The 15269-nt window shown below is 38.7% G+C and overlaps 1 protein-coding gene across 4 annotated transcripts in view; it reads right to left on the reverse strand.

The window, feature by feature from the left end:
• trim33 (tripartite motif containing 33) overlaps positions 1 to 15269 on the reverse strand; it is a 32538-nt gene that overhangs the window by 1577 nt on the left and 15692 nt on the right. The window contains exons 11-20 of one of the 4 annotated variants that reach the window (XM_040152775.1): positions 13255 to 13311; positions 12786 to 12986; positions 12012 to 12144; positions 11499 to 11562; positions 10117 to 10270; positions 9276 to 9700; positions 8652 to 8763; positions 8491 to 8565; positions 6275 to 6427; positions 4207 to 4257 (exon numbers count right to left, since the gene is read on the reverse strand). In XM_040152775.1, the coding sequence (XP_040008709.1) occupies positions 4207 to 4257; positions 6275 to 6427; positions 8491 to 8565; positions 8652 to 8763; positions 9276 to 9700; positions 10117 to 10270; positions 11499 to 11562; positions 12012 to 12144; positions 12786 to 12986; positions 13255 to 13311 (1425 nt within the window). The remainder of the gene's footprint in view (positions 1 to 4206; positions 4258 to 6274; positions 6428 to 8490; positions 8566 to 8651; positions 8764 to 9275; positions 9701 to 10116; positions 10271 to 11498; positions 11563 to 12011; positions 12145 to 12785; positions 12987 to 13254; positions 13312 to 15269) is intronic. The other 3 variants (XM_040152776.1, XM_040152777.1, XM_040152779.1) reach the window with 3 other exon arrangements.

The raw sequence follows: 15269 nt of genomic DNA on the forward strand, positions 1-15269 counted from the left end.
GTATGCATTTTTAAAGGCTGTTGAAAGCTTTGATGCCAGTTAGAACAACATTTTTTAATACCACAGAAAAAAGCACTTCTGTAGATGTTACATGAAATGAATCCAACACCCATTGTGATATCAGAGCCAGTACTTTCTTGGTCTTACAAAGCCTGTAACTTCAAGATGAAGTCTGGACTGATACCCAAGTACAGCTGTTTGCTTACAAAATAATGACCTTAAATGGACCAAATACTATGAGATGCTGTGCAAGCTATGATTCATTTTGAGCCTCTCAGATTCTCCTTTCACATACATATACTGTAACTCACATGAATATACTGTACACTTTACTTTCAAACACTTGCATTTTCAGCCTCTCTCTCTGCGTGTGTGCGTCCACGCATGCAAATGCATACTCAGTTGGCAGTTTATTAGGTACATCTAGATAAAACTAACGCAGTCTAATACAATAGCCCTGCATGAAGGTTACAATGTTCAGTTAGTGTTGAAACTGTTATAGAGAGGAGTTGATTCAACTTTTCAACTTTAGGATCATTTTGGAGGCTGGTGATTGTGCTGTTGAATTATACTGAATTATAATAACTGGTATTTCTATTATTTTGTCCACCCCATTTGTATAAATGAGGGTATCTTAAATAACAGAAACAGCTCTGTATATTGCAATACAGCTCAACAGCAGAAACAAACTACATTCTCCAAAATTATCACACAGTTCAATCAACACCTCTCTAAAACAGTTTCAACAAAAACAATACTTTTTAATAATGTTCAGTTTTAATGTACACCAATCAGCCACAAAATTAAAACAAGTTACCGGTTTTAATGTTGTTGCTGATTGGTGTACATTATATAAGAATAATTTTATCAAAATTTTAGACTCTTGTAACCTAACTCAATATGTCAAGCATCTCAATGATTACAAAGGGCCTAAACCTAACCTTGTGCTCTCCCATGGTTTCTGTGTGGAAGATGTGAATTTGGTTGATTTTGCCACCTCTCATCACAAAGCAGTGCTCTTCTGGGTACTGTTCCTCTCTCATGACCCCAAACCCCCCACACTGATCTGCTTCTGCCCCCTAAATTCACTCTGTTTCCCATTTCTGTCAAACTTTTAATGTCTCAAACACATTTTTTAAGTGTCCATTAACACCAGGGCCTCACTGTAAAGCAGCTTTTCAGTGTTTTTAACATCTCCTGCACAAATATTTTAGATCCCATACCTCCTGTCAGATACAAAAGTCGAAATTTTCTTCTATACCACGTTTAAATTAACAAATGAGGGATATAAAAAGACAATTTAGGAAGGCAGAACAAAAATGGAATATAATTAAACATACTGCTTCCCTTGCTTCTCTTAAACATCTTAATTTCCACTTATCAGCTTGCAGTCAAGAAAGCAAGGAACTCTTATTTCTTGCAGCTGATAGCTAAACAGGGCCATAGCCCCAGAACTCTGTGATTGGTCCCCAATTAGCCAGCCAGCTGTATCCTCCCCAAAGAGATGTGAAGAATGTCTTCATTATGTCTATAACAAGATAATGGAGATTCAGCAGCACATTAACACATAATTCAGCTTGATGAGAGCTAAATATTAACTCCTGCCCATCTTCAGCACTAACTCACTTTAGTGAGATCTATCTGTCAACCCTGCAACGCACTGTTGCACTTTCAAAATCATCCACCCGCCCTTCAGACTGCATTGCCACTTGGTTTTTAAAAGCAGTATTTCAAGACGGTTTGTCCGGATATTTTAGCCATAGTTAACTGGTCTCTGTCTACTGGCATTTTTCCCACTTTCCCATTTTAGAAATGCCACCGTTTACCCCCTCTTGAAGAAGCCCTCTCTAGAGCCTTCGGTTTTAAGTAATTTTAGACAACCGATTTCTTTTATGAACAATCATTTCAACTGTTTTTCACTCTCTGCATAGCACCGAGAATGCTCTTGTCACGGTCCCAAATGATGTGCCGCTTGTTCTCCATTTTAATTCTCCTTGCCCTCAGCTCAGCTTTTGACACAGAGGAACACAATGTATAGGCTGGACTCAGACAACAGGAGTTTTAAAAACCTAACCGATTTTGACGTTGGGTTGCATCACACACACAAGGAGAAACGTCCACCTTTTCTCTGATCTCAAACATGCACGCACTACAGTATTTGAAAATAATGGTGCATTACACACTACAGGATATTATTAAGATTATGGTGCCAGAGTGAGCCATCAGGGAGAAATGCACCACCTCACCTGATCTCATGAGGAAGCAAATGTAAACACAATGGAAACTGTGATGCAACAACTTGCTGTAATGTTAGTGATACTTTACAGTGAGAAAAAACAAAAGCAGAAGTCTAAGTGAGTCTGGATGAGAAAATGGTTGGGGAGACATGCTCAACGCGGGTTGCCTCTTCTTCAGCGAGAACTGGAGGTGAGATTTTAACTGTCATGTTTAATATTTGCCAATAGTAGTATGTTAGCTAACGTTAAACTCAAGGGCTGGAATGTTTACCACTGCTCAGCAACTCCGTCAGCTGCTTTGGACCGATGTAATCATAATAGTAATTGTCCGATTTTAACTCCTAAATATCAAACATGTTTAATATTAATTGGAGAGGCCTTGATGAGTCTGCAAGCAGTCTGGGAGGTTTGAGACTGGATCTGTAAACCCCTCACATTACCAGATAATCTGGGTCTAACATCATTACTGACCAAGGTCCCAGACCAGATTTCTCCTCCAATTGTCAGGAGGGGTGAATCGGGTTTAAATCGACTGAAAACTCCTGTAGTCTGAGCCCATCTTTATACAGCCGTCGGAAAAACTATGTTGGCATCAGTGATGTGGCTCTGAATTGATTCATCTTGTATCTGTCTAACAAGTCCTTCTCCGTAATGCTTTATGCTTCTCGCTAGTCCTGGGGTAAATCATGCGTAGACAGAATATTGATTGCCATTGCTACACAGACATTACACATTCGTTATGTCCCGATAAAGTCATCTATTATGCCTTGCCTCGATGGAACAATGGACTGGATGTCCAATAATTTCCTACAGTTGAATGACTCCAAATCAGAAAATTAAAATTACACAACCTGGCCCCAGCACTAGGAGCATTAACAGTCTCATCTAGCCATCTATTAATGTTGTTTAAAAAAAAAAAAAAAGAGGCCTGGTGTTATTTTCAACTCAGAGTTGTCCTTTGACAGTAAGGTGACTACAGCTGTTCAACCCTGCTTTAACCAAGATCTGGTCATTCCTCTCATCTGCAGATCTAGAAAAGGTCATCCATGTTTTTATCTCCTCCAGACTGGACTATTGCAACCCTCTTTATTCTGGTATCAGCAGGTGGAGCGTCTAAAGACTACAGTCGATACAAAAGCTGCAGCCAGGCTTGCAACCACATCACAGCGGGTCCTTGCTGCCCTTCACTGGTTACCTGTGGGTTTTAGAATTGGTTTTAAGATTTTACTAATTGTATTTAAAGACTTAAATGGTCAGGCTCCTGCTTATACCTGCTATCTGGTAACTCCCTATGAGCCTGATTGCTGATTGAGAGCCTCTGGACAACTAAGCACGTTTTATTGCAGGACTATTGCACTAGCCTATATTAGTTTTAGCTAGATGTACCTAATAAACTGCCAGCTGAGTATATATTTACACACACACACGCACACACACAATATATAGTCTCTGCTTCTTTATTTTTACTCTCACATCACTATTTATTCTCATTTTATATACATAGATCTGAAAGTGAAAATTAATATGAATATATGTGAGAGGCCCAGAATTATGGTTTGCACAGCCACTAATACAATACAAAACATATCTGCTTCAAATTTTGCATCTTCGAATCAGCTGTTCATGTGGTCACACAGTAACACTGAATGGACTGGATTCAGGACTACTGAAGTAAATTTAACCAAATAAGAATGGAGAAATTTTTAGACTTTTCAGGACCTCCAGACACCAAACAGTATGATAATAGTCTATCATACTGTTTTACCACCTTTTCTTTAAGATTAAACAGAAAGAAATCTAATCCAGTTTTCAGCCTTTTTATGCATACTTTTTATAGTTTGAAACTGTATGACTGCCCAAATCTGTTGTTCATGAATTCTCTATTCTCTCTAAGGTGAAAGGCAAAAACACTTTTTGAAGCCTCAGTGGCGGGGGACAGGACATCTGTGCTCTATTTGAAACGGCTTACCTGTGTATTAATCTGTTTCTCCTCATCATAAACCTGGATTATTCGAGACATCTAAAAGGGGCAATAACATTACAACAAAGACAGTGAAGCAGCAGGGGGAAGAAAAGAGTTCACAGCACAGGCAGGTTAGATAATAACAGATTAGAAATCTGCTTACGGCCAACTGTGCTCAAGCCTAAACGGTGTGCATCACCAAGTCGTTACTGCAGAAATTAACAGCAAGTGAGGTCCATAAAGTTACATAGGCTTTGGGAAAGTAGAGGGTATGTGTGATAATTTTACTTAATCCAGAGTTTTATATCTAGATCTATCTCATTCGTTTTTCTGCAGCCCATTTTCTATATCACCATCTCTATGGTGGACACATTTTCTGTTTTACCACATGTCCGGTCCTACAAGTCTGTCTTTGATGTTTCTTCACTACTTATGTATAAAGAAATTCATTATTTATTGATCTATATGTTGATATTAAGAGTAAGAATATTGTCTTTACAAGTGATATAATTACAGGAATGGATCAGTCATACATTATGTAACTATAGCTGACTGAAAATAGTTTATTCATTTAACAAGTGGTTTTAGTACTGCTACTCTCCAAACCTCTCCATCTTTACTTCTAATAGCCTTTGAGCTATTAGAAGTAAAGATGCAGTTGTGGTTTAAAGGGTGATTTTTCTTCACAGGGATAGCATTCAACAGGACAGCTTTTCTTAGTTAATAGTCTACATTTTGTGGGTACCTTTCTCTACCTTTCTCACATTTAGAAAATTGAGATTTTTGTTTTGTTTAGCCAGTAAGCTCTACTGGAATATAAGGATTGTAAGGATCCTTAAAATATGCACGTATACCTGAAACTGCCACTTTTTGTTATCAAGAAACTGATTCTTTAGTTATACAAATGCAACTTATTGTAGTAACAATCTTGAAAATCTAGACTTTTACATGTCTTGCCATGGGTGGTGCCTTATGTTACCACTTGAGTAATCACGAGTAATTACTCATCAATTAATGACTTACTACTTACTTTAAGTTTTGAGTAATCTAATTACATTACAATGATGATGTCCCTGTGAAATGCCTTTCACTATCTTTACTCATGCAAACTACATTGAAAGTATGTATTGATCACTAACAACATCCCTCTTAAAATGGGGTCTCTGCTTGCTGTTAATTTTGGTTACATAACAATAACAGATGTATAGTGGGGTCATCCTGTGAGGCTCTTAGCCTTTACGATCACTATTAGCCAAAAGAAGTGGTGTCTCTGAGTTATCATTCCAGACATTGTTCACATCTTGATATAATAAAAGCTCCCCCGTGTGGTTGTAAAATATAAGACATGAACATATACAGTGTACAAACTGCGTTCCAGTATAGAGAGAGGGTACATGATGTAATAAGCAATTTAACTGATACCCAGAAAAGCATCCCTATGTAAAGAGGCAACAAAAATAATACATCCATTATACGTGAAAATACATTATTCCTCCGAAAAAAGAATATGTTTAAAGATGAAACATAACAATCAAGTGACCACAGCCATTAAAAACACAAACTCGTGATTTATCACTGTGATGCTTAAAGTGTTAACAGGGTTCAGACATTGCTCCTACAGCCAGGGTGAAGAGAGCACAGCAGCGGCTTTACACTCCATCCTCCAACAGCCAGTGTTAGTAATTGTACAAAACTACGCACAATGCAGGCCGTAAGCACCACTTCCTTTTCCAATATAAGGCTGCGTTTTTGCATTAAGGTTAGACTAATATATTGGTTTGCCAACTCTGGTCTTATTGAAGAGAAACATAATACCTAACAATGACATATAAATATTGTTTCATTTATTCATTGTATTGTTCACTTATGTTTTTGTCAATAAATGATTCATTTAAGGCCTAATGTATTAGTCTCTGACGTTTGAGTATGAAAATGGTCAAATGATTCAGTCTATGCCTTTGAATATGCTGGTGGCAGTTTAAACTTCAACCCATACCAGTCTAACCCTTGTCTGCATGCACACACACAAGCAGATGCCATTCCCCAAAGCAGGCAAAAGACTCATGCTGCTCACCTCATTGTACTTTGCACAGTTTTTGAACACCAGGCGCATATCGGACACAAATTCCTGGGTGGACTGGTAGTACTGGGAGCTGCGTAACTGCAACTTTTTCTTTACTTTCTTCAGGTCCATGGGCTGCTTGATAATCTTGTAGTAATTGGGCACCTGGGTTAGACAAAAGTGGGTTAGACAACATCTCTAACTATTTCAGAGGATGGCGAAAAGTTTCTATTTGCTGTGAACATGAGAGATGGAGAACGGAGTGGCTTGCAGTTTTGTCAGAGTTAACAGAAACATAGAAACCAGAGATCGACTCCATAATAAGTGGAACGGAAGTTTATGTTTTGAGAAACCTGGGAAATATTATAACTTTTTTGTGCTTTTTGGGATTGTTTTTGACATATGGTGGTATGCATTACTCACAGGGGGTAAAAAAGATTGACGGATATTAAATCTGACTGGGGGTCTAGTGTTGAAAGTTTTCTCAGACAGCTGGTATCTGTTTAGACCAAAATGAGCTGCAGCATACAGTCCCCTATAAACAAAAGCATTTCACGCTACAACATGCACTTAAACAATGTCACCGTCCACAACAAAAAACTCATTGATCTTCCACTGATTAATTCTCATGTCAAGTCTGTCTGCATGTCTTTGTTATAGGCTATTGTATATTACTTGTGGAGAATCATGATTTTCAAGCCTGCTGTGGTGCAGAGTGATGAACACTGGCGTACATCAAAGTAATTCTGAGGTACTAAGAGGTCTGACCAGAGATCTGAGCAGTGTTTAGAAAATCATATTTTTATACAGTGTAGTGGATGTTACGTTCTGTGGCATGTTGTTTTATTATATGAAATGCTTTTAATACTGAGACTCATTTTGGACTCCCGCTCAGAGCTTATACCCACACATCAGTGCAACAACCTTTGAGTAACTCACATAAACCACATATCAAAAAGATCTAAAATATCCCAAAAGGCTTAAATTATAAACCAAAATGTACAATTGCTAATCATTGTGGGACCCTGAGTTCAACGGCTATGGTTTTTGTTGTCTATAGTGGCTGACAATCTGAATCTATCTTCCTAGTGGTAGCTTTAGCTCTTATAGTTTTTGAGATCCTAATTGGTCATTTTAGAGCAGGAGAACAGAAATAAGGGGAAAAATGACCTGAGCAGACCCACGAGGGTTTCTAGCATCAGCAGTGATTGGTGACCCCTAAATACTGATTTATTTTTAAGACCGTTTTTTTTTTGGCAATTTTGCTCTTTTGACAGTAGAGACAAAAAAGAAAAGTGAGGAGAGACTAAGGGGTAAGACATGTAAAAAAAAAAGGCCCCCAGGCATAAATGAACTAGGACTGGTGCGGCCACATGACCTGTGCCCCAGACCACGAGGCCACAGGGACACCCTCCTAAACAGTAACTTAAAATAAGAATGTGTTACTGTGTTGTACTAACGGAGCATGGCAAAAACTAAAAGGGTCAATAACAGAGCATGTATTCTTAAAAGACAAAAAAAGCTCAACAACAAAAATTTTCCATTTCCATTTTCCAATTGCCCCAAACATGTTGAAAATACTGCGGTTATAAAAAAAAAACACTTGAACTTCTATGAAATTAGGTTAATTTGTACAGCTCTCCATCAAAAGCAGGTCTCGAAGATTTTGAGTTCATAAAATAAAGGAGCCTACCAAGAGCTAACTGAAAAATTATTAATCACAGAAATAAATTATACATTATGCAATAAAATAAAACGGAAAAATATCAGCACACAGGTCATTAATTAGGTCCTGCCAGCTTCATCAGTATGTTTTAATATTACTAGTTTGCAAAAAGTATAACATATTCTTTGCATTTTAACCAAAACTTACTGTTGGTTCCACAATAAATTAAACAGGCATTTGTTTTTGCTTTGGTATCCCGAGGGGCAACCATGTCTATTTCAAACATCTCTCTGACTCTTGGTCCAATCCGTTTGAGCAGAACAACAGAGACGAGAGAGGACTAAAAAAAAAAAAAAAAACTAAAAAAAAAAAACTAAGGAGTAATGATGAAACTTTGCCACCACTAGACAAACAGGAGAAAGGGAAAACTTCATGAGATCAGGAATTAGGAAGTGACTGACCATCAGGTAGTAGAACTGGCTGAACTGTGCTTGTGTGTGTGTGTGTGTGTGTGTGTGTGTGTGTGTGTCTGTGTGTGTCTGTGAGATGAAGACCCACTTACAGAGCTGGGAACAGGTTCCCTAAAGCCCACGCTGAGCTCATGACAGAAGATGTACAGCAGGAGGCGTTCGCATCTCTGCACAGAGAGAGAGAAAGAGAGAAAATCAGCTGCCGCATACTAATCACAGAGAGGTACTCTGAGGACAAAGTGGATGTACTGACCCTTTGGTCCTCGGGATTCAGGGCCTGCTCTCCCTTAATTTTCCTGCTGTCGTCACAATACTCTATCTCAGGGTCGGTCACACTCCGGCAAAAAGTACAGAGGAAGTCACCCCTAAGACGCAAAAATCAAACCGAGGACATTGTGTTACCATCTCATTTTGTTTAGACTTTAACTTGCGTTGTCAATTAACTGCGGCCAAAGCCAAATGTTTCGAGAACACCCAGGAATTTCAGGATATTAATAAAATGGAGTGGTGTATTTGGACATTATGTTTAGGCTGACATATCTTTTTGCTAGTAGGGGGTCTCTTACTACAGATAAGGCATCAACTTTGTCAATGTTTAAAACATGTTCTGGTTTTACTAATGCTTCTGTGCCATTCTGCATGTCTGTTCTCTTTTTTAACTGTGTTGTTCTGCTTGTGTGCATTAGTATGTTTTAGTTCCGTAAATATTACTGTTATTAATACTCGGTACATCACTTAAAAAAATAAAAACCCTACTGGTCATATTCTAATAAACTTGGATGTGTGTGACTTTAACAAGAATGCTGTAGTAGTGTGCTAAAGCAGATGACAACACCAAAAAAAAAAAAAAAAAAAATCACCTATACTGACCACTTACTTAGGGAAGATTTTTATGGTGGGTACATGGCATTTCATGTGAAACACTTTGGGACAGCGGTCACAGCACAGCAGGTCACCACCGTTGATACAAACGGCACACCAGTCTTCATTGGGGTCATCCTCTTTCCCACCAGGATTGCCTGTTGCAGCAGATGTCCCACTCTCTTTAGCCTCTGTCCCCTTGTCTAAGTTTCCATTAGTGAGCGGAGGACCTGTCGTGCTGATGCTGTTCTCGGTGGACGACGAGGTAGTGGAGGTCATAGTGGTAGCGGAAGAAGATGATGTGGCTGCACTGGAGCCATTTAATCCAGAACAAGGTGTTTCAGACTGGGGTTCTGTTTTAATGCGCTCCCCTAGAGACTTGAGGGCATCTTGGACTATGACCCCTAATGCAGGGAGGGGGCTGTTCTCAGGACTGCTCATCTGGGGAAAACACACACAATTTGGCCAATGTTAGAAATTATTAGGCATATGTTTTTTTTGCATATTTTAAAATTGGCCATTTGTCTGTTTTGGGTATCATAAATAACTGAACATTGTTTTCAAAAATGTCATCATAGTTAGTTGAATATGCACTTGATGAGATACTTTTACTACACTCTCAAAATTGGTCGTCCTGCACTTGTGAACTTTCTCTCCATGATGTTCAATATTAGCTGTTAGAAGGACACTCCTTGTGACAGGGTGAGTCATATCATGATGTAAGCTGACTACAAGCACAATTCAGTACAGACAACCAGCTGCTACCAAGTATGGCAGATCAGTGCAGGATGACGTTATCACGTTCCCAGACCCTACGGTCTGTTTTAAAACTACTGGATGAAGAACTGTATTCATACCATGCAGGCACTCCTCCCGGCATCTTTCCCGCGCTCTGTCTTCAGAGAAGAAGCTGGACAGCTGTAGCTATCGTCTGTACCTGGCTCCTGCTTCACCCTCACCTGCTCCACCGCAGCTGCACTTCCTGGCCCCGCCCTCCCTGCAGAGCTACAGCTTAAATAGACACAAAAACAAATCGTGGAGAACATTACTGCAGTTGTTTAAACTCATTAACAACATCAAACCAATTAACTGCCTTAATATGACTCTACTCGTTTAGTTCAGTAAGACTGCAAAGGGGTCATAACTGTAGTGACTTCTGTCCCTATGTCGAGAACAGGATAAACATACAGTGTTTGCTTGTTTTATTTAGTCCATTTGCTTCAGAATGAATAATGGACCGACAAAGTATTAATGTTTAACAATGTGAAGTAAGGCAAAACTATCTTGACACATATTTACAGGGGGCTTGGTGATCTGTGACAAATTCTTAAGTATTGTTATTGGGTTATCAGGTTGCTGTTTAAAAATAGGCAACTAAATCTTCTTTCTTAAGGTCAGGGAAAGATTGCAGTAGTTGTGAACTAATAAAATGCCAATTTCTAGTACCAGAAGAGAGGCATCGCGCTTTGATGGCCACCTGCTGTCATTAACACAGATGTTAATTTTCAAGTACTTGGTTTAAGCAGCAATATAGAAGGGGTCAAACCAAACTGTCTAAATACACACATGGAAGGACCTCATCGCCATCCTGCTGTCTAAATGTCGGCTCCTGTTGTTTCTGAGCATCTAGTTTGAGCCAGTCCCATCTGTATTAACTGGTTAATATTTTAAACGACACTGATCGTGTTCCTGTGATCAATAAAATTTTAAGCAGTGTCACTCGACAGTGTGCATTTTCCCTCAACCTCTGCATTGGCCATTGCCACTTTCAATTCAGTGGGTATGGCATAAAGACACAAGGTGTTTGTCATCACCCACTTTTCTCTTGTTGCTTCTCGTTCTATCACTGTATTTGTTTTCACTAAATTCCCCTACCTAGTTTTAACTTGGGAGGCAAATGTTTGAACAATGTATTGTGGGCTGGGGTAAGACAGACATGAGAGACAGAACATGGCCGAACAAAAACATATATGATCTTTAAGCAAGCACATGTATTTGCAATGATATGTCATGCAGGTCATGTCTTTAACTTCTATTGCAGTCCATATACAGTTCCAGTGACATGCACTTTGACATCAACATTGCTGCATTAATGCTTAAGGACACAAAGCATTCTGCAACATCAAGGTAGTCAAATGAAACCAGCATTAAATCAGTTAACGTGGTCTCTGCTGTGTTAATATTTTCTATGAACTTTAACAGGGTGTTTTGCCACTAAAATACCTTCTTATATTCTTACCTGCCTCTGCTGCCTGTGCTGGACGTGCTCGAAGGTCGCGCTGGTGTGTGCGCATTGGACAGACCTGCAGACAGAGATGAGACAGAAAACATGATACAGCAGCAGTGATCACTTCTTATTGTACAAGTACAGGAAAGTTTCATTTCCTCTGGTGAACATAAAAATGTACACAGTATTTAGAAAGGAAATACTGGCAACACTGGCAATATTTTACACTATGTCATTTTATAACTTTGTAATGACATATGTCCTGATATGGAGATACGGTAATTTTCTAAACTAAATTTAGGAATGGCTCATACATTAAAGTATTTTGTTTATATTTAAAAAGTCACAATTTACAGTAAAAGCCAATTACTATGGAGAGTGTTGACAGTCAGAGCTAATGTTTTGGCGAGATTAAGCCCAGTACCTGAATCGCTAAAGTCTGTGATGTAAAGAATGAAAATAACACTAAAACAGAAAGCTTTGGTAGATGTGAATGGGAGTCCCTCTCCCTGATCATGTGTTTACCTGAAGATCCAGGCGAGTGTGTGGACAGTCCAGGTGACGGATTCATGTCTACTGAGCCCAGCTGATGCTGCGTGCTGGCTGTGATGTAGCGAGACAGGAGGTGTCCAAGGTTGCTAGAACCTGCATCTTCCAGCTAGTGATGCCAGAAAAGCAAAGTGACGGGGAAAATATCAAAATTGACTCTAGTCAAAAAGGTGTGTGTATCTCTCTCTAAATATTATATATATATATATATATATATATATATATATATATATATATATATATATACACACACACACACACACACACACACACACACACACACACACACACACACACACACACACACACACACACACACACACACACAAATATATATATAAGCATTTACACACACATCAAAAAAACAAATATATACACACACACACACACACACACACACACATGTATAAGTAGATGAATGATTAGATAAAGTAAATTAGAAAATATAGTGAATATGTATATTCACCATATTTTCTTTCATTTTTCTTTAATTCATCTGCATTGAGTATATGTTACAATAATTTTTCAATTAATTCTTCTCATCTCAAAATGTTCAGTTGTACATTATAACATGAGGACTAATTTATGTGATATTTCTAATTGAAACATTTACATTAGATATTTCTTTTTAAAAAAAAATACTCTTTAAATGTCTATCTTTCATTGACACTTAAAGATTAATTTAGCCTAAGAAATACTAAAACTGGTAGATGAAGAGTCCTGGTTGAAACAATGTTAGAATGTGCGCACCTGAATGGGCGGGATCTCAGGTAGGCAGGGCAGGTTCTCAGGGTTGGTAACAGAGGGGATGAGCTCGATAGGACCTATGATGGGGCTGGCAGGGCCGCGGTGAGCATGGGCACCGGCCATACTGGCACTGGTGGGACTTGTGGGGTTGGCATTATGGAGGGACGCCACCGGGAAAGGGCCTGCGTGCCCTGGGTTGGAATGCTGCACAGAAAAAGAGAAAGGGGGTTGTGGGGAGAGAGGACCATAGGAAGTAGGGAAGGAAGGACAAAGACAGGAGGGAGGACAGGGAAAAAAGACAGACGACAGGAAAAATGAGAAAGGTCACTCAATCGGTTTAAAAAAAAAAAAAAAAAAAAAAAAAAAAAAAATCCTTGTTGTGCAAACAACATGGTTGCATGATCATGCATTTGAGTAATAACACATGCTGCACACGACAGACAAATGACAAAGTAGGAAAAAGGTGCCAAACCCCTGATTGTAGTAAGAAACGAAACCTTTGGTGGCTCATCTCAGATTCTATAGACATCTGGACACAAAGAAAAAGGGGCTGGATATAGTGGAGGTTTTTTTTTTAACTAGTCTTACATGCAGGCAGTGAATGCACATTTTCATACTTTACACATTACTTGACTTGAGAAAATAACCAGATTTATATGAATAGATACATTGGTGAGGAAGTGAATGAGGAAACAGTACATCTGGACCCTTCTCATAAAACTCATGGGAAACAGGTCTTTTAATGTTAAACAACTCTGTTTCAGTTGGCTTGTCTGCATCTTCTGTATGGAAGTTCAGGTTTTCCAGTATTTAAATTAAGCCATTTAATCAAATTTAAATTTCAATCTCCATTTGTGTGCACAAAATTGAGATTAAAAAAAAAAAATCCAGTTTTCAGTAGAAGTATAACACTGGCATAATTATAATGAAACTGAATAAAACCTGTACCCATTGTTGCAGGCTCCGTTTTTGTTTCCACTGTTATCCACCAACATTGGGGACAAGTTCCATGAACTCAGGAGGAAATACTATATGCAAGTTCCAGGTACTTTCAGGGATGGCCAGCACTGCTGTCTATCACAACTGATCAAGTAGATGTGTAATCACATCACAACAAGTGTGTCTACGTCAAACAGCATGTCTGGCATCTGGCAGAAATGGAGATAAAACACAACAACAGTGCAAAGTGGTTCAACACACTGTGCTCTGTTGTAGGCCACCAACTAGCTTGGAAAACATTATCAGTTACTTGGACTTGTGTTTTTGGGCACCTGGTGACTATAAGTCCAACATTCGCTCTCTTTTAGCTAAGTTTTTATCTACACCAACGAATTAGATATCTGGCTCTTCACCTGCTGAATACTCCATTGTGTTCACCAGCAAGTTGTGAACTTTTTCTGTCTGCCATTTGGTGCTGAGCAGAGCAGGTAGTGTGTTTTTTTAAAGAGCTGTTTCTCTGAAAAGAACTACCTGCTGAGGCTGATAACAGTGTGACTGGACTGGTTAGAGACACCCAAAACAGAAGTGGCAGTCTGAACAGCTAAACAATTAGTTGAAACTTTCTAAAAAGCTCTACAAAGCTGCGGGGAGCTGCAGATCAGCCGAAAATAATCAGGTAATCATTTCCTGTCGGTTCATCACTATGAACGGCCCCTGTAAACATTATTACACTGTTTTCACATTGTCATTTGACATATTGTTATCATAAAAATATCAATTATAGCCACTTTAAGTACCTGTAGTGGAAAAGGACTATTACTAGCAGAAATTAACCAATCAAAGGACACAGTTATCCTGCTTAGGTGTCTGGCCAAGGTCAACACATCTGCAAAGGTTAAGGGAATTTTGACTAAAAATAAAAAATCACAGTGTGGTAGTCTGGTTGCAGATTGGGCTTATGTTTTTACCCTTGGAGGCTTTCTTTGGGCTATTTTGTGTCCGGTTGAATAATATCTAATGCAAATGAAAATGCCAAATCCATTCCACATTCACTTTCATTGCGGTCATGGTAGGGTTACACTTGGAAGTAACCTGAAATGGTTTTGTCAATGGAGTTTTCAACTTAATTTGGTCAGTAATAGTATATTTTCAGGCATTCAAATGGAAATTAGATTTTACCATTTATATCATGCACACAAAAATAGCTAATGAAATTTCACTTTGATTAAATTATTCTATTTTAATACTGGCAGCTCTGAACTCAGTACTTTGGAAAGTCAAGATGGATGGCAGTGCCACCAACCTTTTTAAGCATATACAATAAATATACACATTTCACAAATGGTCATCCATAGTGTTTTTTCGCTTAAACACATAAAATAAAGAGACATTTTTTATAAGGATCTCTTAAATCAAAAATAAACTGGTCAGTGCTCTCTGGTGGAGTATTTAATGGCCTCAGCAATATATTTGGCTTTTCTGTACTGCTGTCTCACGTTACTTAGCAGCTGACATACACACTTATACCAAATATCTGTGATAAGTTAA

Source organism: Xiphias gladius, chromosome 18, assembly GCF_016859285.1.
Source record: "Xiphias gladius isolate SHS-SW01 ecotype Sanya breed wild chromosome 18, ASM1685928v1, whole genome shotgun sequence".
NCBI lineage: Eukaryota > Metazoa > Chordata > Actinopteri > Istiophoriformes > Xiphiidae > Xiphias > Xiphias gladius.